This window comes from Rutilus rutilus (assembly GCF_951802725.1).
Source record: "Rutilus rutilus genome assembly, chromosome: 8".
Lineage (NCBI taxonomy): Eukaryota > Metazoa > Chordata > Actinopteri > Cypriniformes > Leuciscidae > Rutilus > Rutilus rutilus.
In genome coordinates, this window is record NC_140222.1 from 28,071,488 (window position 1) to 28,097,167 (window position 25,680).

The window sequence follows — 25,680 nt, forward strand, 5'->3', positions numbered from 1 at the left end:
AATCTGTTAATCATGTGACATAAACAACAATCAACACCGTACAAATAATGTTTCAGTATGGTGTTGAGGATTTTGTGCTTACCTTTTCACAACTCTGTATGCTATGCTCAATACAATGCGATAAATACTACTGTAAGAACCAAACACAAATAGACTTCATACTTAAATTTAAAATTTTATTGTAAAATTGAAAAAAAGAGAGAAAGAGAGAAGCCCATTAAGTGTTTCTTTTCAATGCATACATTTTCTAAACATAACCAATAAATAGGCGATTCATAAACAGATTGTTGTCAGAAATAAATAAATAAATAAATAAATAAACGTATTGGCAAATCATTAGATGAATAGGCATAACAGTAAAACAATGTAAGCAGCAAGTATTTGAGAAATGTCAACGGGATGTTTGGTTTCTCAGGCATTTGTCTCGGACATATCTTCTCTGTCTCAATTAAATAAATAAATAAATAATTAAATAAACAAACAAACAGAAAGACTGTCCATTTCAGTTGTTCATGCTGCACCAATCACATCGCAGAGACAGATGGTGCACCTCTCGTTCTCTTTTCTTGGAAAATATCAAACATTAACAAGGAAACCGAAAACAACTGTAAACAGCATTGTCTCATCCAGGCTTTAAGAACAGCGCAGGGAATGCCTGGCTCTCCCACTGCACATTTCACACAGCAAAATCAATACTCTTGATATATATTTCCTTATGCTTTGTGCTGAGAAAACCAGAACTTTAACATGATCTTTATAAAGCAAAAAAAAAAAACCCCGCCCCACCCCGAAAGCCACCCGCCCACCGACTACTCCCCCATAGAATCTGAGAAATGTGCTGCTGTTCCCTAATATACAGATTTCATATCTATAATAAGCTACTTTCCTTAGCATACAAACCATAGTTAAAGAATCATATCGTTAATATGAGTAGTACCTTTATAACACTTTAACCCCCCGAAGCTTTCCCACCCTTTCCCCCCTTGAGCATGCTCACAGATCAAAGTTCGGCATGAAGATCTGAGCAACGAAACGTGAACGTGGTTTGAATGAGAAAAACGCAAGTATGAAATGCTGGTGGTCTGGTTTCTCCAGAAATACCTGTAGTGCATAACGTCTCCCCCTCCCCCCCTTGTTTCTCGCAAACGCAATTTGTATTAACGCCGTCGGTTCACCTTTCAACACATCAAGTTTCATTTTATATGCCTTTCCAATCTCATTTTTTTTTCTTTCAAGCTGTAATGATATCATCCTTCAAACTTATTAAACTTCAGGCACTAGTTGCCATTTTTAATTTGTATTACACTTGCTTTTACATGCAGGCCAAATTTAATTTGATTTTAATAATTCACATCTGGCATGGAGAGATTCTGCGAGGAAGGCCCTTGCAACTTGAGGTTATTAGACCGCCGATGCCCGAGGGCTGCATGTCTGTATATCACGACGTTCTGATATGCCACCACAGGACAGGAGAGGGGAGATGAAATGGAGAGAGTTCAGCAGAAAAAGGCCATTATAACCTGTGAATCGAATGCGATCCATTCCGGCGCGACCTGAGGCTAAAAAAACGGCTGTGATATACAGGCGACGTTAATGTTTACCAGCGAAACTTATTTCGGACGTCCGGGAGATTAAACATTTAACATACAGATATATTTTTAGGTAAGACAAACAGGTCAAATATCCACAGTGGAAATCAAATGAGGTCAAAACATGTGCTTTTCTGTCCTACCTAAATTCTAGAGCTCTGTTTTTGCATCTATTCCGGTTTATTCGTGAATTCCGTGAGGACCTGAACTTCCGTCAATATATTATCTTTCGTTTTGGCATTTCTACGAAGGCAGTGCGGAATTGACGAGTTGGCAAGCGGCGAGCGGAGCGGAACGGCGGCGTTGATAAAACTAAAAAAAAAAAAGAACTTTAGATGCATAGGAAAACAGGAAAATAGTTAAAGACCCCATGAAATTGTTTGGCGAGTTGATGCGTTTCCTTTTGAAACAGGAAGTTGGCGGGGCATGGCAATTTTGTTTTAAATAGCCAACCGCCTTTAGTTTACATCACTAATTTAGTCTAATTTTACACTTAAAAATAAATCTATTGAGGAGACAAAATAGACATATTCAAGATGCAATTAAGTCTTATATATTTATAATATATATATATATTAGATAATTTTAAATTTTTCTGTGTAGTTAGTTGCAGATACAGCAGAATTAGTGGGAGGAGCCATCTGACTCAAGAGCATCTGATTGGACAAAAAAAATCGACGAGTCATCAAGCTCGTTTTCCAAGCTATCAAACAGCCACCAATTCTGACTTCATCCTAGACTTTTAAATTTGCAGTCGATAATATTTTGGTCCGTTTCCCCAGAAGACTGTAAATGAGGTAACATTAGCCTCAGAGCTAACACACAAACTAAGCATCACTAAACTCCAATTTTGATTTCACGGGGTCTTTAAGATTCTTGTCAAGTGCTTCAGAGTTGTGTGTATTTGTGACTTGTCTGAGAGCAAAGCATCAGCTGCGGTTAAGTACACTATAATGTCAGACTCTGTGGCTTTTTCATTGATGGATCAGTTTGCTCCAACTGTAACCCCCCATGGCTGCTATTTGCAAGCTGTTGGTGAGCTCTTTACAGGCTGCTCATTAGACCTTCGCAGACAGTTAGTGTCAAGCTAATCCATACCAGTCTGAGAAGCATATTCTTAGAAATACGGGTTCAACTAGTTGTCCCGCGGCGTTTTCTATACCTTAAACTCATTTATTAGTGAAATGAACTAAAAAAATCAATGCGGAATTGATTGTGCAGGTTTCCGAGGCGAAATTTGATTGTTATTTTGAAGATGGTCCCTGTAAAATTCTGATGTGCTTCAGAAGTTGTAAGCAATAACAAGTTTGTCCCTTCTGTTGGTCTGTTACGAACCTCAACTAGGACGTTTTGTGGGCCGTGTTAGGGTTTAAGGCTTGGTATCAATGTAACTGCTTGTTCACTTACCAGTGTGCTTTATCAAGTTGATATTGAGCATTTGGCACCGACCGTGTGATGAGTTTGTTCTTGAAAGATGCACAAAAATGGACGATATGCTGGTCCCTCATAATGGTAAAGTTGGGCGATACTTTACGAAGCACGATATGAAATCAAACTAGATCCCCTTTAGTAGAAAAAGCACTAAATCGGCGCACAAAAACAAAACGAACATTTCCCTTCCCTGTCAAGCGTTAACTGTATTTTTCGGATTATTTACCTGTGCAATGGTACAGCTGTTATATTGCGAATAGTTTGCGTTGAAGCCACAGGTACTTATTCTGCTCGATAAGTAAAGCTTTTATTGGATAAATATGTTTGTTTATGTGTACTGAATAACTACCCAAGGTTTCGCTAAACCAGCAACACTTCGCACATGCATATATAGTTATACTCAGCATTTGCTCTCTGGAATGTGGCCTAGTTCTGACATCGGAGTAAAAAAACAAAAAAGAAAAAAAAGACGATGGATGATGGACCCTTCCCTCCCTCTTTTTTTCATCATGAATGAAAATGACTGAACATGCTCCTAACAATCTCCAATCCACATATTCTACTCCACTAAAATAGTATAGCTTTTAAAATACTTTTTTTCTTCATTTTTTTTTTTTCTATTTTGTTTAAATATTCTGAAACCCAGTAGCTATAAATGTAAAAGGAAAAGAAATCAAAATCCCTTTCCTCTTCCGACCTGAAGCGAATATTTATGCTTTTTTTTTTCTTCTTTTTTTACTTATGTCATTAGTAGTAGTTTGTAGTATTAGTATTGTTATTAATACCATATATTTCTGTTGAGGAATAAAAATGTTTGGTCCTTTGGTCCCTTTGGGGTGAAAGATTTATCAGTTTCATTGAGGGCATGGAAACCTCGGTGACCACAGAATGTCCTGCGTTTGCTGAAAGACGGTGACAGGAGAACAGGAAAGAGGGAAAGAGAAAGAAAGTCCACTAGCGGGACAAGAAGAACTTCTTTTTTTTCCACTGCATTTTTCCTTGGTCTTCAAGTTTAACCCTCATTTGTCCAGTGTGATAAAAGCCATAAGCGCCTCTTCCTTTAAATAGCATATGTGTGTATAATATGTATATAGAAATCGAAGTTGTTCTCGCTTTTTTTCTTTTTTCTTTTTGTTTGTTGCTTGACTGACGGTTCGAAGCTCAGCGAGAGACAGGACATGTTGAGTTCTCTGTCTTTAGAGAGATCTTCCTCTTGTCTTTCGTGCGCTGTGCCGAGTGTGGTTTGTCCACTGGTGCCGGTTCACCCGCAATCCTCCTCTGTACCGAACATCTTCGTAAAATAAATGCTGATATGTCTTCAAAAAAATCCATTCGTGTTGTTCTTGTTTGTTTTGAAAGAAAAAGTTAAATTCCTTTTGAGATTTCACTCTTCAAATCCTGTAAAAGAAAAGAAAATTATAAATAAATATACAATAAAAGTAAATGTATATATATATATATATATATATATATATATATATATATATATATATATAACTGTGTGTGTGTGTCTACATTAAACTACTATAATATATAATAAATTTATTTAATATTGAATAACAACAAAATATATAAAGGAATTATTGTTATTTAAAAATATATATAAATAAATAATTATTATCGTTATTAATGCATCACATTATATATATATATAAATATATATATATATATATATACACACACACACACAAAATGTAATAATAATTGTGATAATAATAACACATTAATAATAATAATACTTTAATTTTTATACATATACACTTTCATATGTATATATTTCTTCTCAAATATACACATACATAAAATACAAAATATACTCAAAGTACTATAATATATACTACATTTGTTTCATGTTATAAATATATATATATATATATATATATATATATATATTTTATATTATTATATATTATATATTTATATATATATATATACATACACATACATACATACACACACACATATATATATATATAAAATATCATGAATATTCAATATTTTGAATAATTAATAAAATATTTAATGTTATATATTATATATTACATTAAATATCATTATTATTACATATATTGAATAATTCTTATTCAAATTTAATATACTGAATGTTTAAAAAATCATTGAAACAAGTCTCAAGTTTATATTTACAGGTCAAATATCTTGTGTCTTCCAGTTAAGAATGGTACCTGTGCTGTTGCTGAGAGCCCTGTGTGGGACGGGCCCTGTCAGTACGGGCGGCTCGCGTCCTTCGGCCGTTTTAACTGCACTTTCAACCTCTTCATGCCGATCTGAAAGCCGTTCATGGCCTGGATAGCAGCCTGTGCACTCGCTGGGTTGTCGAAGCTCACGAAGCCTGCAACGAGAACAGACGTGAACCAAGTCGTTTGGATACTAAAACTAACTATATGGCATCATATTAAAGAAACAGTAAAACATTCAAATCAAGGCTTTTTATTGGACATATTGTAACTTTAACTCTAAAATCACCATATATGCATCTGTGTGGGCTACTTTTGAGCATATTTAAGTCACTGGTGGTATAGAACAGGGACAAATCGCCCCATAGGACTCTGAAACGGGGCCACCCACAGCATACAAACCACATTCGTCCATGCGTCCTTTTAAAAGCCAGTGACCAAAAAGCCGCATTAAAGCATGGATGCACTTTCGCTGGCATCACGAGCGCCATCAGGAACCGGTCGTGAACCGTGTAAAAAAAAAACGGGTGCTTCCATCGGCCGTCAGCCACCTGAGAGCAGAGTGGCCTAGGCTCTTAACCGAGTCTGCCAATGCCCCCATTTCGAGGCTTGTATCTATAAGACGAGAGGGTCCACGTGGAGGTGAAGTGGGGGATAAAGCCACAAGGCTGCTTAATGGGGAATCTATGTATGTCAGTGCTCTCAGCCAAGTCCCATCGGTCCATCTCGGGCCGCGGCCCGCACCGCAGATTAATTACTCTACCGAGCGCCTGTTACCCAGACCTGACATTATGCAGTAAATGCATAGTGTATAAGTCAATACCGCAAATAGGTCCTACTTCACAAATTTATATCTTATTAACCTCCCCCAGGAGACAGGAGCTGCTATTAATTGTGGCTTGGGAAATGTCTCCCCCTGGAGCAGGAACAGATGTTGATCCATAATGGGCCTTTTTGCTTCACTTAGGAGTTTTTTTCTGGCTCAGGGTTTTCTAAAAGGCAGCGGGTTGCACGTGGAAGCATTAGGCTACTTAATTCAATTACGCAATACTTCCTCACTTGTATAAGTTACACTAAGCGAACATATGTATCAACATTTTACTGATATTAGGTGCACACATTTGGATTTGTGGTGAGTGAGAGAAGATCATGAGCCCATGTTTACTTGCATAGCACATTTCCCACACGCCGATAGTCTCAGTTTTGCTTTATAAAACTTGTTTAAACTTGGCGTTTATGATGAATGCCACTATAGTTTGTTTTATACCAATATTTTCATTCATGTTCCGTTCTGAATATAGTTACATTTAAAGTCAAGTCACCTTTATTTACATAGCCATTTTTACAATACAGATTGTTTCAAGGCAGCTTTTACAGTGATAATAAGTGAAAATAATGCAACAAAGTTTGTTTCTAGAAGAAAATAGCGTCATAGTCCAGCTTAAAGTAAATTCAGTGATGGTTCGGTTCATTTTTTTTGTTAAAAAGTTATTCATTTTGTTCATTTTTATATATCGCCACTCTGGAGAAAACAGTGATGTCATCGTCCAGCTCATTTCAGTTCTCATATACTGGATTCAATGCAGGCAGATCAATAATATTGTCGAATATTAAATGTCCCCAACTAAGCAAGCCAAAAGCCAAAGCCGCCTTAAAGGATTAGTTCACCCCAAAACGAAAATTTCCTAATAATTGACTAACCCCAATGCCATCCAAGATATCCATGTCTTTCTTTCCTCAGTGGGAGAGAAATTATGTTTTTTTGAGGAAAACATTTCTGGATTTTTCTTCTAACAATGGACTTCATTGGTTACCATCGTTTTTAAGTCCAAATCAATGCAGTTTCAAAAGTATTTGAAGTGTTTAAACGGGCTGTACGCGATCACAGCTGAAGAAGAGGTTGTTATCTAGCGAAACGATAGGTCATTTTCTTTTTACCTTCAATAGTTCAGATTGAGCTGATCAACAAACGGACAGGGAACTACGTCATCACGTTGAAAGGTCACGCCGGCGCCCCACTGTTTACAATGCGACCGTACGTAGGAGGATAGTTCAAATAGTATTGTTTGCTATTATATATATAGTAATAGTATTCAGTGAATATGAATATGAATAGTATATGAGTAACATTCTGATGAATATGAATAGTAGTTAAAATAGTATTGCCGGCGCCGGCGTGACCTTTCAACGTGATGACGTAGTTCCCTGTCCGTTTGTTGATCAGTTCAATCCGAACTATTGAAGGTAAAAAGTCTATAAATTATATATATTTTTTAAAAATGACCTATCGTTTCGCTAGATAACAACCTCTTCTTCAGCTGTGATCGCGTACAGCCCATTTAAACACTTCAAAGACTTTTGAAACTGCATTGATTTGGACTTAAAAACGATGGTAACCAATGAAGTCCATTGTTAGAAGAAAAATCCAGAAATGTTTTCCTCAAAAAACATAATTTCTCTCCCACTGAGGAAAGAAAGACATTGATATCTTGGATGGCATTGGGGTGAGTCAATTATTAGGAAATTTTCATTTTGGGATGAACTAATCCTTTAAAGGATTTGTTGTGGAGTGAGGGAAACTAAAATGCATGTTTATAATAAAAATCCATAATTTTGTACATGTATAGTATACATAATTACATATAATCATAGAACATTAGGAAAAAAATGCACACAAAAAATGTATATGGAAAGAAATGCATGCTGATTTGCCTCACCAAAACATTTGCTCTGGTTGGTGGCTCTATCCATGAAGACCTTGGAGGAGATGACTGTACCAAATGGAAGGAACATCTGCATGAGCTCGTTGTCACCAAATTCCTGTGGTAGATGGTAGATGAAGAGGTTGCAGCCCTCTGGTCCTGCAACACAAACAGGTTGTTATTCACTGTGAAGTTTCCATTCAAGACAAGTGAGGTTGTTTTTTTAAATATAAGAACTTATATGTAAATCATAGACCTTAGTCAGGGTAGCGCCATATTTAATGTTTGTCAGGAAAGAAAACGAGACTGAATGATAGAAGTACTGTGCGTTCAAGGGGATTGAAGTGCGTTTAACAACATACCGATTGTCCAGCCGACGAAACGTCTTTCTGAAAAAAAAAAATTCAGTAGACAAAAACTCCATGAAATAGTTTTGACGGTTGTGAGTTATGAAATTTATGTGATCTAGGACCTTCATTCAGTGCATGTCATTGTAAATACATGTGGCTGCATCCGAAATCGCAAACCCTATGTAGTGGGCGAAAAACAGTGTGTGACAAAAGAAGTATGTCCAAATTCATAAAACAGTAGGCAAAAAGTACCCGGATGACCTACTATTCCCGGCAAGATTCTGAAGTGGGGATACGATGGACACTTTACTATCCCATGAGGCCACGGGAGAGGATTTATGAATGGAAGTGAAGCGACGCAACTGATGCTGGTAGGTCACATGATAATGACAACATGGCAAATGCTGTACGTCCGGATTACATTCATACTACACACATTCATACTATATAGAACATACTTTTTAGCAGTCAAAAAGTAATTACATATATAAAATAAGTATCTACTCAAGAGTTTTTGCGATTTTGGACGCAGCCTATAGGTATATCCCTCATAGCCTCGTTTTCATCCGGGTTAAATTCAATATGGCGTCTAACCTAACTAAGGTCTATATTGTTCATTTCAGGCATTTAATTCGGTTTGAAATATTTCAGCAAAATTACTATTCACTCATCATCATGGATGTCATATTGATGCATATGCATAGAAACGAATGAAAAATCTCTCACCCTCACCTTCTCTCTGCTGCTGCTGTTGAATGACTTGTGGTGGCTGTGGCAAGCTTTGGCCAATAGGGGTCAGTGTGGTCGCTGGGTAGATGGCTGTACGTACAAAGAGAAATTTGTGAGCACACAGCCTGTATTTATGTGATACAGCATTGAACAAGGCTAGGAAGGAGAGAGAGAGAGAGAGAGAGAGAGAGAGAGAGAGAGAGAGAGAGAGAGAGAGAGAGAGAGAGAGAGAGAGAGAGAGAGAGAGAGAGAGAGAGAAAGAAAAGAATCAAACTAACAACCATCCATTGTATTATTATCCACATGTATTATTAAAAATACATATAACATTATTATGTTTTTATTGCGCGCCGGCTCGATCACCTTTCTAGAGTCGCGACATCAGCTATTTCTATATGCAGCGTGCGTCACGGTCGATGATTCGTGCTGACAATACTGAGCTGGTTTGTTTCATTTTTAGAGTGATTATTAATTATTTACGGTAACAACAACATAGTCTGTCATAATCTGTGTGTAAACAATTTCTACAAAATGAAGTGATGACAATGTAATTAAATCAAGCTATAAAGGTTCAGTGTATTCTTCCCACGCATCACATGACAGTGACACTCCAAACACTTAAAAAGCTACTTTTTACCCAACGATTAGCTGTACAGCAGACTATTAAGTTTATCATGTCTAATTAAATATTCCAGTTAAATTTTCTAGCAGTATTCTAGTTTATTATTATTATTTATATTTAGTATAAATGTGTCTTGTTTAGGCCTATACCAAATAAAAATGAAAGTCTTTTCAACATTATTTCTGTCTAACAAACATTCGAATCATTGGATATAATATAGAATAATATGTAAGGGATAATGTAGAGCGAGGCGGTTGTTATAGCGAATACACCCCCGACAGGCTGATCAGGATCCCAACGCGAAACGGAGCTTGAATCAGCCTAAAGGGGTTGTATTCGCTATAACAACCGCCTCGCACTACATTATCCCGCTTATTACATGGCTACCTACCAAATAAATCAATAATTTGATTTAAATGATTGGTTTATTGATTTAAAAACAATTGTATTGCTTCCGCTAAAGAAAATAGTCCGTTCCGTTTCTACGGTTAGAATCCTGCGTCCATAGCAACGCTCTGTTTTGCATGGCAACGGTGTGTTATACTTAGCAGCGGTCTGTTATCAAGAAATAACAGACCGCATTCTACATTAGAATTCAACCAAGCCATGTAATAAACTTGGATAATAGTATATAAACACTGATGTCTACGGTAGTGATCAAAATAGAGTAGGCCTAAATCCTTTTGAAAGTAACTAGACATTTAACATTTAACATGTAACATATTATATATATATATATATATATATATATATATATATATATATATATATATGCCGCTGGCAAAACCAGCAATGCAGGTTTGAGATAGCCTGGTCCTACCAGACTTTCGTATATTTCATTTGTACAGAGAGTCTTGCCACTCTCCATTGACAAGCGTTAACTTCCTTGAAGGCGGTACTCTGTTGAAGTTTAAAACTATTGGATCTGCCCAGAGCCACTCTGGATCTGCCATAACCAATCGCTAACGTTTGGTCGTGACGTAACCCTACAACTCAAACTAGCGCACGACATCAACGTCATCATTCTCAGCCACTCCCTCTGTTCGCTGATTGGACCGCCAAAAAATTGACCGGAGAAAACCCAAGAATATACCGCAAACCCAGACGGAGTTCTGAAGGAAAATGAAAATTGAGCGGAAGTACGTAGGAGGGCGGAGCCAGGCTAGGTTTGAGAGGTGGTGCCCCAACAAATCTCGCGAGAATCACAACTTGCTTTACGGCACGACGTCACATACATCAACAACATATGAAGAAGCCTCTATGGAAGACACTAGCACGCATTTCCGACGTGAATCATGGCAGAGTCGACGAAGAAAACGAAGAAAGCGCGGTCGGAAGAGTGCAGCTCTACGCATGAGTGGTATTTACGACAGTAACGTTAAATACAAGTACTCCACAGCGACTCTAGGGGTCGCTGTTTGAGAAAAACGGAAACTGCATAGTGTACCTTTAAAGGTGCGATACTAGTGGCACCTAGTGGAATTACAAGAACATATTTTGCAAACGCCCATTTCACACGTCGTTCCTCCCTCAACTCAAACATCACAATCACAGCTCTTACGGGTGCTTGTGATGGCACGTCTCAACAGGTAAATATAGGCTACTTTCAATAAAACATATTAGGAATACTTTTAGCTATGTTGCTATGTGTCATGAGAGTAAGCAACTGAGAAGCTAACTGTAAGTGGCCACTGGAGGCCGCTAGAGGTAATGCATTCACAGTCAGGTCATTCATGTGACTGGGTTTAAGCCTGTGAGCCCAGGAACCTGTATAGCTGATCAACAGTTTGCTCTTGCCTGATTTCTCTCATCTCAGAAGCTCAGGGACATATGTAAGTTAACTCAGGTCGTGGAATCCTGGTGCTGTTCACTCTACAATATTAATTAGTTAAGTAATACTGTTTTCATGATATTTTAGTGAGTTGCTTTGTCTTATGTCCACACATTTGTGTGCTGTTTTAGTTCAGCGACGGCTAATTCGGGAAAGCAGCAAGTCTAAAGTTTGCACCCTTGGTGAGTGGAGCGAGGTGTGTATTATTTGGCTCCACGTATAAGAGACGGAAAGGCTTTAAGGATGTAAAATGTCTACATTGACTGTTACAACAAATTGTTTTGTTGTGTATCTTATACCAGGAAAGTACATGTGTTAAGTGAGCAAATTATTGTTTTATGTGTTGTTATTTTTAAATAACTTTAAAGGTCACTTGATTTGCATTGCACATATACACAAATGCATGATGATGCACTGTAAAAGAGGTAAGGATTTATTTGTAAATTTGTGTTATGCCAACGGTTCATTAACCAGCTATTTGTGTGTTTACTTCTAGTTTTCATGGTGCTCATGCTGATTCTAGAAGAATAAAAAAAGGAGCCAAGGGCTGCTACACTAACACTCTTGTCTAGAGCGAACGCGAGCATTTCGCTTATTATAAACCCATCCAACGTACCTGAATTGGGCGCTTTTTTTTATATATATGACTCACCACCCAGCATACCTAGTTAAAAAAGTCACTGCTCACCACTGATACACATTATTTCAAAAGTTCACCTGTATATTGCTGCACCCCGGTGAAGGCCTGCTGTAGGGTGTCCGCAGCTGTGGGGCTTTGGGTGGAGTAAGGAGGCAGTCCGTTGGTGTACATGGCCTCGACCGCTGGGTGTCCATTGGGCTGGTGAGGGATGCTGGTGAAGCCGTTGACGATAGGAGTGACGATGCTGGGGACGCCTGATGTGGTGATGTTGGCAGGTGGTGAGCTGAGGCCTGCTGAGCCAGGAAAACAAACATAGACAGCACATTTTAGGTCAGTACAGCTACCAAACAAAGTGTACAAAACGTGTACAAAATTTCACATTAAAACATAAAATGTATACACATTTTAAAATGCTGTCGATGTGGGATGAGGTCATATACAGCATTCTCTTTTCGCCAGTTAGCTTTGAGGCTAATGCTATTGTACTGATAAACAATCACTAAATTCACTTGTAACACACATATACATATATTAGAATTTACATCTGTCTGTCTGTCTGTCTGTCTGTCTGTCTATCTATCTATCTATCTATCTATCTATCTATCTATCTATCTATCTATCTATCTATCTATCTATCTATCTATCTATCTATAGTACACACACACACACTGAATTGTATTAAAACTAGGAGTAAGGTTCAAGGTTCACTGAAATTAAATAAAGTATATATTACATTATTTTATACTAAATTATATTAATTAATTGTTCAATTATCATTTATTTATAACAATATTGTTATATAGAATCTATTTATAATTTGTATTTTTTTTATTATATATTATAGATAAGATACAGATACAGTATTACTTATACAAGTAATTATAAAGTTTTATAATAACTCATTAAAGAGTCATTAACAATCATCATTAGACTATATTATGCTGAATTAATGTCCATGAAAACTAATGGAAATGGCATTGAAGTTTGAAAATATATCAAACTTTATATATAGATGAATGTAGATGAACTGCTGAGCTGTCAATCATTCTCAGAATTTTTTTTTTTGCGACCATCTACAAAAGAATCCTTTAATAGACCCTTGCTAGCATGGGTCGGTGTTTGATCCCAAGCCTTGAGCGTTTCTGAGCTGTGGCTGTACAAACGACAAAATAGTTCCCATAGGATACCCTTTCAATCTGGATCCGCGAACAATGCTGGAGGATGGTCGTCATGGAAACCCCCCAGCATGCCTCAATTACAATGTGGCGAAAGACCCTATAGAAAAGTCTTTATAGAAATATGACCGAGCTGATGGATTCGAACAGGTTGCAGTGCCGTTCACTTACAGCATGACAGAGTGTGAACCAAGCTCTTATTGAACACAGAGGTTCCCAAAACTGTACTCAAGCCTCCCACTGCTGTAACCTGGGGGAATTCCAGTGGGCCGAAGAGAGTTCTCTACTCTCGTTTGTGCTATTTCCTGTTCCTAAGCTTTTTCGCGATTGTTTGCTTCCCACACAGCACATTGATGAATTAGATGACGCCTCTGCCCCATTCTTCCCGGAGCCCAGGAGATCGGGTGCGTTCGGGGATGTCCGACAGGCAGCTTCAGCCCTACCGACCACACGTGCGGGCCGAGCGGCAGCTGCGTGCTGTTATAATGTTGGGAATCTATCATTGTGATGTGACACTTTCGAAAAGCTGAACGCTGACGGGAGGATCCAGCCCGCAGGAAGGGTTAGGAAACAGACTGAGCTAGTCACTGAAACTCAGATCATTGTTCTGGTTGAAGAATAAGACTTCAGTAGGCATCAAAAAAAGCTAGCAAGACAAGACAAATGATACAACTAGAGTGATACGAATAGAGTTAGCTCTGGAAAAGTGGGTGATCTCATACAGATAGTGTTGCTGAATTCCACTGCACTGCTTTTCAATTGTACACGATGTAAACATGCGCTAGATGGACATGTTTGCTACGTTTGTTTTTAAAGTTTTGTGCATGATACAGCCTTTAAAAAAACATGATTCTCAAGTTACATAAAGTTCTGAAGAAAAATCTAGACGTTGCATTTTTTTCATGCATTTTTCCACACAAATAATGCGATTGATTTCAGTAAAGTTTGATGTTAGCATGTTGCTAAGCTAACAAAGACTATTTTAACTAGATTTAGCTAATTTTACTATTACTTTTTGGTACTGTGGATAATTTCCTTTTGTTTTCCCCTAATGTTTTCCTAACCTCTATGTTCTGATATATTTTAACTGTACGGACAAATAATTTGATGTTAGCAAGTGGCTAAGCAAACCAAAACAATTTTAGTTATGAATCTGATGATCCGAGCGTAGTGGTCAAAAACGACAGATTTTTTTTTTTTTTTTTAATGAAATGAATGTACTATATTTTAGTTCGATAATATTTTTATTTTATATTTTGTATTTTTAGGGGATTTTATGGTACTCAATTATATCTATGCAGTATCCATTTATTCACTTTTTGAGCATAAACTTTCATAAATTTTGAATGCTTTGGAGCACAGACTTAAGTTAGGTCTCTTTTTAAAGACGACACTTGGCAGATTATTGATCAAGTGAAAAAAGTTTTAAAAAGTGAACCAAAAAACGTACAAAATTTTAAATGTAATGTTATGAAAATAATTTTATATGAAATATATATTTTCCAAAACATGTTTAACTATAAAACTGTGAGAAAATCAAATCCATAAATTTGTGTTCCAAATTTGAGCTTGATATCTCAAAAAATGTGCTTTCAGTAAGATTTTGTTTGGCCGCAGTACCAAACACTTCCACTAGATGAAATTTGTTTCCCATTCATTTCCAATGCAGTCATTTTTGACTGCAAACAGTACAAGTGTGACTTTTTTTTTTCAGGAACATTTAACCTTTTCAAATCATAATGTCCATGCTTTTTTCTGTGTGTGTTCACATAGAAAATTCCAAAACCTTTACGGAGTTTTGTACCATTCCAATGAAGTAAAAAAAAACAAAAAAAAAAACGTTACATTTTTCGGTAAAAAATTACAGAACAGCACCAGAGGGTTCAAACAGAATTAGCTATTTTTAACGGTTACTTTTCTGGTATTGAATGAAATATATATTTAATGTGTACAATTTATAGATTGTTTCCTTTAGGAACGTTCCCCTAAACTCTATATTCCGATATATTTAACCTGCTGTATGTCATGTCTTGTTTGTATTATTCACACAAATCTTCTGTGGTTTTAAGTCTGTCAGACATAAAGTGGGAAACCTTTCTGGAATGTACTCATTGGCCTATAAAAATATGCAAAAATGATGGGTAACATACACAAGTTGAATAAACTGTTGATTAAAATGCTTTAACTGGTATTTCTCTTACTATATCCACCATTTTGAATAGGCATTCTGGAATTGTTTCATAAAAACAAATGTACACTACGTGACTAGGTTTTGGAATAGAGCTAATGTTCATAATGTTTTTAAAACTGTGTTGAGAAAATCAAGTAAATCAGTTTACTATTCTATACTGTAAACATTTTTATGCGTAATTCACAGATCAAGAGAATCAATAGGCAATTCTTAGTGTGGAACCAATTACGCACTGTATCATCCTTCCCTTTGTGGTTCTGTGTAGTCCATATCATAGCAATTTGTTCCAGATGGAGTCTATTTTGGCATCCAATTCCAAAAGTCCAGAATGAATCCTTCTGTTATTAAAGAAATCTTTTATCTGTCACGCCCGTTAGTATGTTCAGCACCACGAGATGTCGAGTATTCTGCAAATACTGTTATTTCATGTTAGGGAAGTGTAATTGGATTTACATTACTGCAATCTGCCCTCGGTGCATCATGCTGATTTTCACCCGATGGTGACTACAATGAGGAACAGCTTACCATATGCACCAAAAGGATTTATTATGCAAATTATACACTGAAATCAACAAGAAACGCTGGAACCGTATCGGTAAGCAGTGCAGCCAAACCAATCACAATAACTAACTCCCATTACATCCATATTTTTTATACAGAGGCTGGCTTATGTTTATTTACTCCTGCACAGGTTTGCTCTGGTGTAATGCAACGCATTGAGAATATTTAGTTTGACTTTATTTTGATGGTCCCTTTAACACATTCTGTTGACTATAAGTATAGTTGCATCTACATATCTACTAACTCTCATTAGTAAAGTAAAGTAAAGTAAAGTGTTAGTAGACTGGTAGGGTTAGGGTTAGAATAAGTTGACATGTAGTTGCAAAGTTACTTGTAGTCAGTAGAATGTCTGTTGGGGGACCATCAAAATAAAGAGTTAGCAGATATTAAGCATAGAGTCTACTAATACTCTAATGAGAGTTAGTTAACATGCAGTTGCAAAGTTACTTATAGTCAACAGAATGTTCAAAAGGTACCAAAATAAAGTGTTACCGAATATTTATGCTAGTTTACATATACTTGTATGGTAGTTTCACGAAATTTGGTCAAAACCTATACACCTATAAACTTGACCACAATTTACTCTTGTTTTTTTGTTTTTTTTTTACTAGTCTTCATGTCGCTCCAAACCCGTATGACTTTTCCTCCATTAAACTAAAAATCATAGTGCTTCTATGTTGATTTTGTGTGGAGCTCGACAGCTCCAGTCCCCATTCACTTCCAAAGAGCAGCGCGAACATTCCGCTAAACGTCTCATTTTGTGTTCAACGGGAAAAAACTAACACCATTCGGGACTGTTTTGCATTAAGTTTTTCTCACATTTTGAGACAGAAAAATGGCAACATACCAAAAGAAATATAAATCAGTTTACATACGAGACTATTTCATCCAAATGCTGCAGAAATGCAACAGTGGGTTTTAGTCTTTAACCATTTTTAAGATATTATAACAGCTCATTTAGCAAATGAATGTCTCCAAATGATCTTCAATGTAGTCTAATGGAACTTTTAAGAACGCTTTAGCTTGTTACCAAGTCTTAAATAGACGTCAATGCAACTGTAGGCTTCTAAACATTCATTTCAGGTACTTTTACCGAACAAAATATTCATAAACATCGTGATTTTACAACCAGCGTCTTCTTTAAACAGAAAAAACAGCATCTTTAAAGGCACCAGGATGTGACACAACTGTGCAGCTGCTCCGTTTGAAACGCTTTCAGGCTTTGGTACGAGCACAATCTCGATTTCGCGGCCCCCGTGAGACAGAGAACAAAGTCAATGGGTTTTATGACCCTGAAGGCACACAAGGTGAACTCAACCGTCCCCATCATGTCCCGCGCCTTTCGGATGGCTCGCAAATACTGCATCTGACACCTCATTAACTTCGTCCGCGGCTTTAAACACAACAGAAACATCCGACATATGCTTAACCAAAGTGTAGCCTCTCATCTGTCCGTGACACATCTCCATTTAAACCGAGAAAAAAAAAGGAAGCAGGACGAAACCCATCAAGCCCGTGTCAAGGTACAAACTTCAGGGCAGAGACGAATTACGCGACCAGCCTGGCTGCACAGTTTCAAGCCATTTAATCCCGCCGCTGACAATTAGACTGTCATGCCGTCGACTTGGAGCACTTTGTAGCTCAAGAGCTTGCACCTGCTGAACATTACTCTTATAAAAAAGAAACAAAACCGGGGAAAACATCACCATGCATCACGGTAGCGATACATCCTCTAATAGAGGGCGCCATCTGGCTGAGCTTGTACGCACCATCGCGCTTAAGTGCTTTACATCTGTTAATAGAGCGGCTGCGCCATTGTTTTCAGCGAGCGCTCTTAACCCCTCTGTAGCTCTCCTAAACGCTGCATGCACCGCGGGACGTCACCACGTTACCTCCAGATGACGACGCACAGGTTTCTAGGTTACTCCGGATATTGAAGCCACATATACCCCTGGTTTCACAGACAGGGCTTAAGACTAGTCCTAGACTAAAATGTAAGTCTGAGCTGTTTCCACTGAAATAAACTTGCACTGACTGATCTTAAAAATATATCAGTGCCTTTTTAGTTTTAAGATGCACATCGGTAATGTTTTTTTTCTAAGCATGTTTATAAAAATTACTTAAATGTCCTAATTGATCTATGGTCTAATCCTGGCTTAGTCTAAGCCCTGTCTGTGAAACCGGGCCATAGTGTTGTTGCACTAATGTCATATCAAATCCTCTTCACTGTAAATACCATTTACTTTTTGTTATTTTTGCGGACCAAGTTTTTTTTGACATTGTAACGTGGTATTCTCTGAATTACCTTGGGGTACTGAGTAAATACCATGTATATGAATAAGATAATCATTCAGTACCATGGTATATATAGTATAATCTACTGATACTATCACTTTACCATTGTTCTGTCAGTGCCTTTACTTAAACTATACAGTGCGTGCAGAATTATTAGGCACGTTGATTTCTGATCATATTTTTTTTCCAGGCACATTTGACCAATTCCAAACCACATTAATCGTAATAACTACAATTAACTTTGTATTTAATAATTTATAAGTGATATATAATTGTTCACGAAGGCTGGAAAACGCCTTGTATTCAGGTGTGCAGAATTATTAGGCAAGTTTTCTTTTACAGATAAAATAAGCCAAAAAAGAGATTTAACTCAGACTGAAAAGTCAAAAATTATGAAATGCCCATGAGAAGGATGCAATACTAGAAATTGCAGTTAAGGCATGACCATTGGACAGTGAAATACTCATTAGGTCAGCAGGGTCAGACAAATACAGGTGGAGAAGAAAAGACACATGTTAACTGCAAAAGAATTAGAAATTAAGGTGAAGAATTAAGTGTGAAACCATCAGGAACCCTTTAGTCTCCAGCGCCACCATTTTCCAGAACTGCAACCTACCTGGAGTCTCCAGAAGTGCAAGGTGTCAGGGTCTCAGAGACTTGGGTTAGGTAAAGAATCCTAAAATGTACCCCCTCTTAGTAAGAGGCTAGTGAAGGACCAGCACCACATCCTCTTCTACCACTCTTTGAAGAATTCATCTTCCAGAATATGTTTTAATATGTTTTGGGAGTTTATTTTTAGTCCATCTCCTACCCTGAAGTCCGTTTTGCAGAGATGGACTAAAAATGAACTCCCAAAACTTACTGTCAGATTCTGGAAGATGAATTCTATATAAACGATTAAATAAAAAATTTATTGTAGTTATTAGGATTAATGTGGTTTGGAATTGGTCAAATGTGGCTGGAAAAAAAATATGACCAGAAAATCAACGTGCCTAATAATTCTGCACGCACTGTATAGTTATTATTACATGCTTAATAATAAACCGTGTTAATGTACAGAAATAACAAATTGATTTCACATTTTAAAAAGTGAAAATGTATGAAATTCATATAATTTATTTATTTATTGAAATAATAACATAATAACATGTTATTATTATTATTATTAATAATAAATCAATCATATATGCTTAATATTAAACAGTGTTAATGTAAAAAAAAAATTTAGAAAATTTGCATGTCAGTAAATTTTTTATATATATATTTTTTAAATCTCATATTTAAAAAAAAAAAATGTGTGAAATTCATTGAATTTATCTAAATAAATAAATAAATAATAAAATAGAATAATGCAATATGTTATTATAATTACTACAACTATTAATACAAACAATTGTTACAATTACTAACAATAATGTATGCTTGATAAATCTAAGAAGTAAAATAATATTACTTATAAGAAAGTTTTTGATAATACTTAACACACCGATACTTTATTGGGCCTGCTGACATTATAACTGCAATATTCCAAAAATAATCCATATTGAATCCGAATCTAACTGAAACAACTATTGAAGTAAAATAATGTCAAATGTTTTTGAAATAAAAAAGCCTGTTGAATTGCACTACTTGAAAAAAATAGGCATTGCATTAACCATGCTTGCATTTTTATGGGCTGAAATTCAACATGGTTGAATATTTAAGCTGTGAATATTTCAATTAAAAACATTTCAAACACATTTTCATTATTAAAAATTCAATAATCCATATTCACCTTTCATATTTCACTTCCAAAATATTCAAACTGTTTAAAAATACAACCTATAATATTCAACAGGCAATTTTCGGTCCATTTTATTTCGCTTTGCAAATTCGCTTCCACAAATTCAGTGGTTCAAATTCGACAGTGAATTCAACATTGACATCCAGGAACTGCAGGAAAAGCAGTAGATTGCCGAGCATACTCTCCATCTGCTGTTTGTCGACCTCACCAGCAGGTGGTGCAAAAGCGCGTGTTGTTGACGAAGACCAGCAACAGTTAGAACAAGTCATTCATTCGTAAAACTCATTTACAGCAATGTAAGTGTATTTGTGATTATTATGACGGCTGTTTTATGTTAAATTCTGTGTCTTCACCCGTTACTTTTCCTGTGTAGCCTACATGCATCTTTCTCTACCGTGAACGAGATTAATGTTATTCCCCGATGCGGATGTACAGATCCAATATTACAATTTTGAGGTTGACATATATTTCTCTTGGTTGTTTAGCTGCCTTAACTTTATATTGTGGCGATGTGCCTCATGCTGGTCTTCGTCAACAACACGCGCTTTTGCACCACCTGCTGGTGAGGTCGACTAAGTTAGAAACGCGTATACCAAAGTCGTATACACTTTAGAGACGGTCCCTAAATGTGCAACTGTCCAACGTCAAGCCAACTTTATGCCAGTCTATCACTGAGAAACGCTCAGCATTAAGCTTTGCGCGTTATTCTGAGTCCATCTGCTTGCCTGCGAGTTTGGTCTTTTATATCGCTGTAATTAGTCCATTAAGCTACGTTAAGCGTTTTATATGTCCAGCAGGGGAAGTATTGAGGGAAACCCTAATAGCCTGCATGAGGCACATCGCCACAATATAAAGTTAAGGCAACTAAACAACCAAGAGAAATATATGTCAACCTCAAAATTGTAAAATTGGATCTGTACATCCGCATCGGGGAATAACATTAATCTCGTTCACGGTAGAGAAAGATGCATGTAGGCTACACAGGAAAAGTAACGGGTGAAGACACAGAATTTAACATAAAACAGCCGTCATAATAATCACAAATACACTTACATTGCTGTAAATGAGTTTTACGAATGAATGACTTGTTCTAACTGTTGCTGGTCTTCGTCAACAACACGCGCTTTTGCACCACCTGCTGGTGAGGTCGACTAACAGCAGATGGAGAGTATGCTCGGCAATCTACTGCTTTTCCTGCAGTTCCTGGATGTCAATGTTGCCACTGAATTTGTGGAAGCGAATTTGCAAAGCGAAATAAAATGGACCGAAAATTGCCTGTTGAATATTATAGGTTGTATTTTTAAACAGTTTGAATATTTTGGAAGTGAAATATGAAAGGTGAATATGGATTATTGAATTTTTAATAATGAAAATGTGTTTGAAATGTTTTTAACTGAAATATTCACAGCTTAAATATTCAACCCATGTTGAATTTCAGCCCATAAAAATGCAAGCCCTAAAAATACAATGCATTAAAATGCAAGCATGGTTAATGCAATGCCTATTTTTTTTCAAGTAGTGCAATTCAACAGGCTTTTTTATTTCAAAAACATTTGACATTATTTTACTTCCATAAACAACCTTGAATGAATCAGTTCAGTCACCCTGACCTACCAATTACATTTTAAGATTCCAAATGTAGCCAGGTTATGTCAGTCATGATATTGTTTATACACTACACAATGTGTTAAATTGGCTCATTGTGGTCCATATCATAATAATATTTACCAGATGTCGTCTATTTTATAATCCAGTATCGCAAATATTTTATCTGTACCTCCATCTGAGCACAATGAGATGTTCTGCTAATACTTTGTGACTTCAAGTTAATGTTATTTCTAACACAGAGGATATTTCGCTCTAATAATATTCCACGCTTGTGCATTAACTAAAAGATGGAAATCTGAAAGCGGCCTCAGATGATGTGACAGCTGTTCTGCCGTTCAATTGTACTCTCGCCAGATGTCTTCAGATTGCAGCACAATTCCCTAAAAACCACTTCATGATGGAAAGATGGAAGAAGGCTTTTGTTTTCAATTTTAAAGCCTGATCCAAAAACATTTATTCTGTTTATTCAAGGCGGCACGCAATATTTCTCCGGCAACATTAGCTCTTAATATCGAACCAGATTCCAGTATAGTCCGTGCTTCCACAATGCTTTATACACAAGTCACAACCAATCAGAGCGAGTGTGTGCGCAGAGGCAGATGTATTGAATAAACCAGAGGTGCTGTGCCTGTCAGGGAGATGCAAATGAATGAATGAATGAACGAGAAAAAAAAAAAACCGTTATGAATATCTTATTTATTGTAGTCCTTGGAATATTTTTAACGCCAGCCGCGCTTTCTCGCCCAGGATTAATAATGCAACAGATTCCAATAGGTTCAATAATGGAAGGCAATCAGAAGAGCAGAGCTCACGCGCGCATACAGGAGCGTGTCCAACGCTGCGCATATTTCAGGACATCTCGCGCCCACAGGAGATCCGACAGTCTCTTTCAATTAAGTCAGTGTACGAAAGGCCAATTCACCCCAGCAGCTGTATTGCATGTTAATATGACATTGATCCCAGTCAAAGAGGATACAATCCAAACATAAGAGAGTGGTTGTTTTACACGGAGATGGATCATTTTGCGAGGAATGAAGAAAAATAAATCAAGGTTTCATGGAGACTTAACACTTGGTATTTAGATTGTACAGCAAGGTACTTACAAGAATACCAAGGTGCATGTCCAAAAAACAAAAAAACAAACAAAAAAACATGGTATTACCTTAGTACTAGTGTTATTTTAATACAAATGAGATACTATTATAGTTTTTATTCATATATTTTGTTCGTTTTTATTTTTATATTTTCCATTTTCATTTTAGGTAAAGTTTTAGTAATTTTGTTTTGTGTTTTTGTCAGTTTTTGATGGTTTTAGTTCACAACACAACACATTAGTCCCTTGGTACATGTCAAAATACCATACCATGGTACCACGTCTAAAAACCATGAACTTATACCAGGTGATTACCAGGATTCATTGGAATTTTTCAAGGTAATACTATGTTTGTGTGAGACGTACTAGGTTTCATAGACATTTGCCATTGTAATACTATGTTTTGTGACATTTACCATGGTATTAACATAGCTTCATGGACATTTGCCACGGTAATATCATGGTTTCATGAGCATTTACATGGTAATACCTGGTTTTGTGATGTTTACCATGGCATTACTATGGTTTTATGGACATTTGCCTTGGTAACACCATGTTTTTTTGACATTTACAATGCTATTAACATGGTTTCATGGACATTTGCCGTGGTTACACCATGTTTTTGTGACATTTACGATTGAAATATTGTGGTTTCATTAACATTTACCATGGTAATATCATGTTTTGTGACACTTACCATGGTAATATCATGGTTTCATAAGCATTTTCCATGATCATACCATGTTTTGTGACATTTACCATGGCCTTACCGTGGTTTCATGGACATTTTGCCAGGGTAATACCATGTTTGTTTGGTATTTTTTTTACATTTACCATGGAATTAAGAATTAACATGATTTCATGGACATTTGCCATGGTCATATCATATTTTTGTGACATTTACCATGGTAATATCACGGTTTCATGAGCATTTACCATGGTAATATCATGTTTTGTGACACTTACCATGGTAATATCATGGTTTCATAAGCATTTTCCATGATCATACCATGTTTTGTGACATTTACCATAGCCTTACCGTGGTTTCATGGACATTTTGCCAGGGTAATACCATGTTTGTTTGGTATTTTTTTACATTTACCATGGAATTAAGAATTAACATGATTTCATGGACATTTGCCATGGTCATATCATGTTTTTGTGACATTTACCATGGTAATATCACGGTTTCATGAGTATTTACCATGGTAATATCATGTTTTGTGACACTTACCATGGTAATATCATGGTTTCATAAGCATTTTCCATGATCATACCATGTTTTGTGACATTTACCATGGCCTTACCGTGGGTTTCATGGACATTTTGCCAGGGTAATACCATGTTTGTTTGGTATTTTTTTACATTTACCATGGAATTAAGAATTAACATGATTTCATGGACATTTGCCATGGTCATACCATGTTTTTGTGACATTTACCATGGTAATATCACGGTTTCATGAGCATTTACCATGGTAATACCATGTTTTGTAACGTTTACCATGGCATTACAGTGGTTTCATGGGCATTTTGCCATGGTAATACAGTACCATGTTTTTAACACATACAATATACCATGGTAATAATATGCTTTGGACATATTAGAAGTAAAATGTAAATACTATTTACATACTATATATCAATACTATTATGCATATCAAAGTACCATAATATTGACATCTGATGCTATAACTGTACCATGGTAGCACCTCAGTCATTTTGGTAAGCATTGGCATTCATACCAATGAAAAAACTCAACTTTGTAGTAGCATAAATGTTTAATTCTATAATATAAACAGTTGCAGTCCTGCAGTCTTGTGATTTTCAGGATTGCTAATACAATGGGGATGAGATGGATGATCCGTGATGGAAAAAGCGCATGTATTGCGAGTGTCTTGACAAAACATTTGACAAACCGTCCTGTCTGTCTGACTTAATATTTGAAGTAGCAAGTGAGTACATCTGCATGTTATGCCACACATGGATAACCTCAGCCTCGTAGAGGAGGAGTGTGGCTTGACAGCTCTGGAGCTTTAATTGGACGAGGCTTTTATGGGACTGGATGGCGGCTTGTAAAAGATGGAACCGTATTAAATCTATATGTGATGCCATTGGGAGCGTCTTGCTGTTCCAGCCCCTCAGGTAATAAAGCTTGTGTTTTAACTTTGCATGAGAGCGCAAGCGTTTGGCCATTCCACGGTCAGTCAATTAGCCACAAAACTAATAATGTGCTTTGAAATCATCTGGTCAGTTAGCTGCAAGCTACTCATATGTTGCCAAACTATGCGCTTTACCGGGAATGACAAATGATATTGTCCGGTGTCGTGGTGTACAGTGTAAATTGGTACAGCAGTGCTGTTGACAAAAGAGGAATGAGCTTTGTTAAAGCTGAGCATAATTCACAGGGTGGCATGTTTTTCGAAGAGATTGGAAAAGTGCAATACTGCTGCATAAGCAAATGCCGTAAGGTGGCCATTATCCAATAAGATCTCATTGTTTGTTTAGATTATATGATAACGGGGTGTTGGGAAAGACAATCAGAGCAGTCGTGTGTCCTAATTATCAAAGCTTTCCTAAGACGGCTAAAACGTACAATCTGAAATTCTGACGCGAGTGACATTTAGGAAAACTCAGCGTTTGTGTTTTTGAAAGGTAAAGTGTGACATGAGATGGGATTTGCTTAAAATCAGGGCAAGAAATGTTAGAAAGGTTATGTAGTTTAGCTTTTTTTTTCAAAATGGCATCAGAATAAAACCTCAAAGGCTATTCACACTTCCGCTAAGTTTAACGCAAAAGGTTGCACGAAAAACTGAAGACATTTGTGAAATTGTGTATAGTTTGGTATATGCTTCACAAGTATTTTTACATATGCAAGTTATTATT

At 36.7% G+C, this 25,680-nt stretch overlaps 1 protein-coding gene across 26 annotated transcripts in view; it reads right to left on the reverse strand.

The window, feature by feature from the left end:
- Positions 1-4,160: 4,160 nt before the first annotated feature.
- Positions 4,161-25,680, reverse strand: part of celf5a (cugbp, Elav-like family member 5a) — a 219,096-nt gene continuing 197,576 nt past the window's right edge. For 5 of the 26 annotated variants that reach the window (XM_084416114.1, XM_084416131.1, XM_084416136.1 and 2 more), the window contains exons 8-13: positions 12,167-12,382; positions 8,994-9,086; positions 8,280-8,306; positions 7,933-8,076; positions 5,204-5,370; positions 4,161-4,418 (exon numbers count right to left, since the gene is read on the reverse strand). In XM_084416114.1, coding sequence (XP_084272240.1) covers positions 5,243-5,370; positions 7,933-8,076; positions 8,280-8,306; positions 8,994-9,086; positions 12,167-12,382 — 608 coding nt within the window. In that variant the 3' untranslated portion in view covers positions 4,161-4,418; positions 5,204-5,242. The remainder of the gene's footprint in view (positions 4,419-5,203; positions 5,371-7,932; positions 8,077-8,279; positions 8,307-8,993; positions 9,087-12,166; positions 12,383-25,680) is intronic. The other 21 variants (XM_084416128.1, XM_084416125.1, XM_084416121.1 and 18 more) reach the window with 10 other exon arrangements.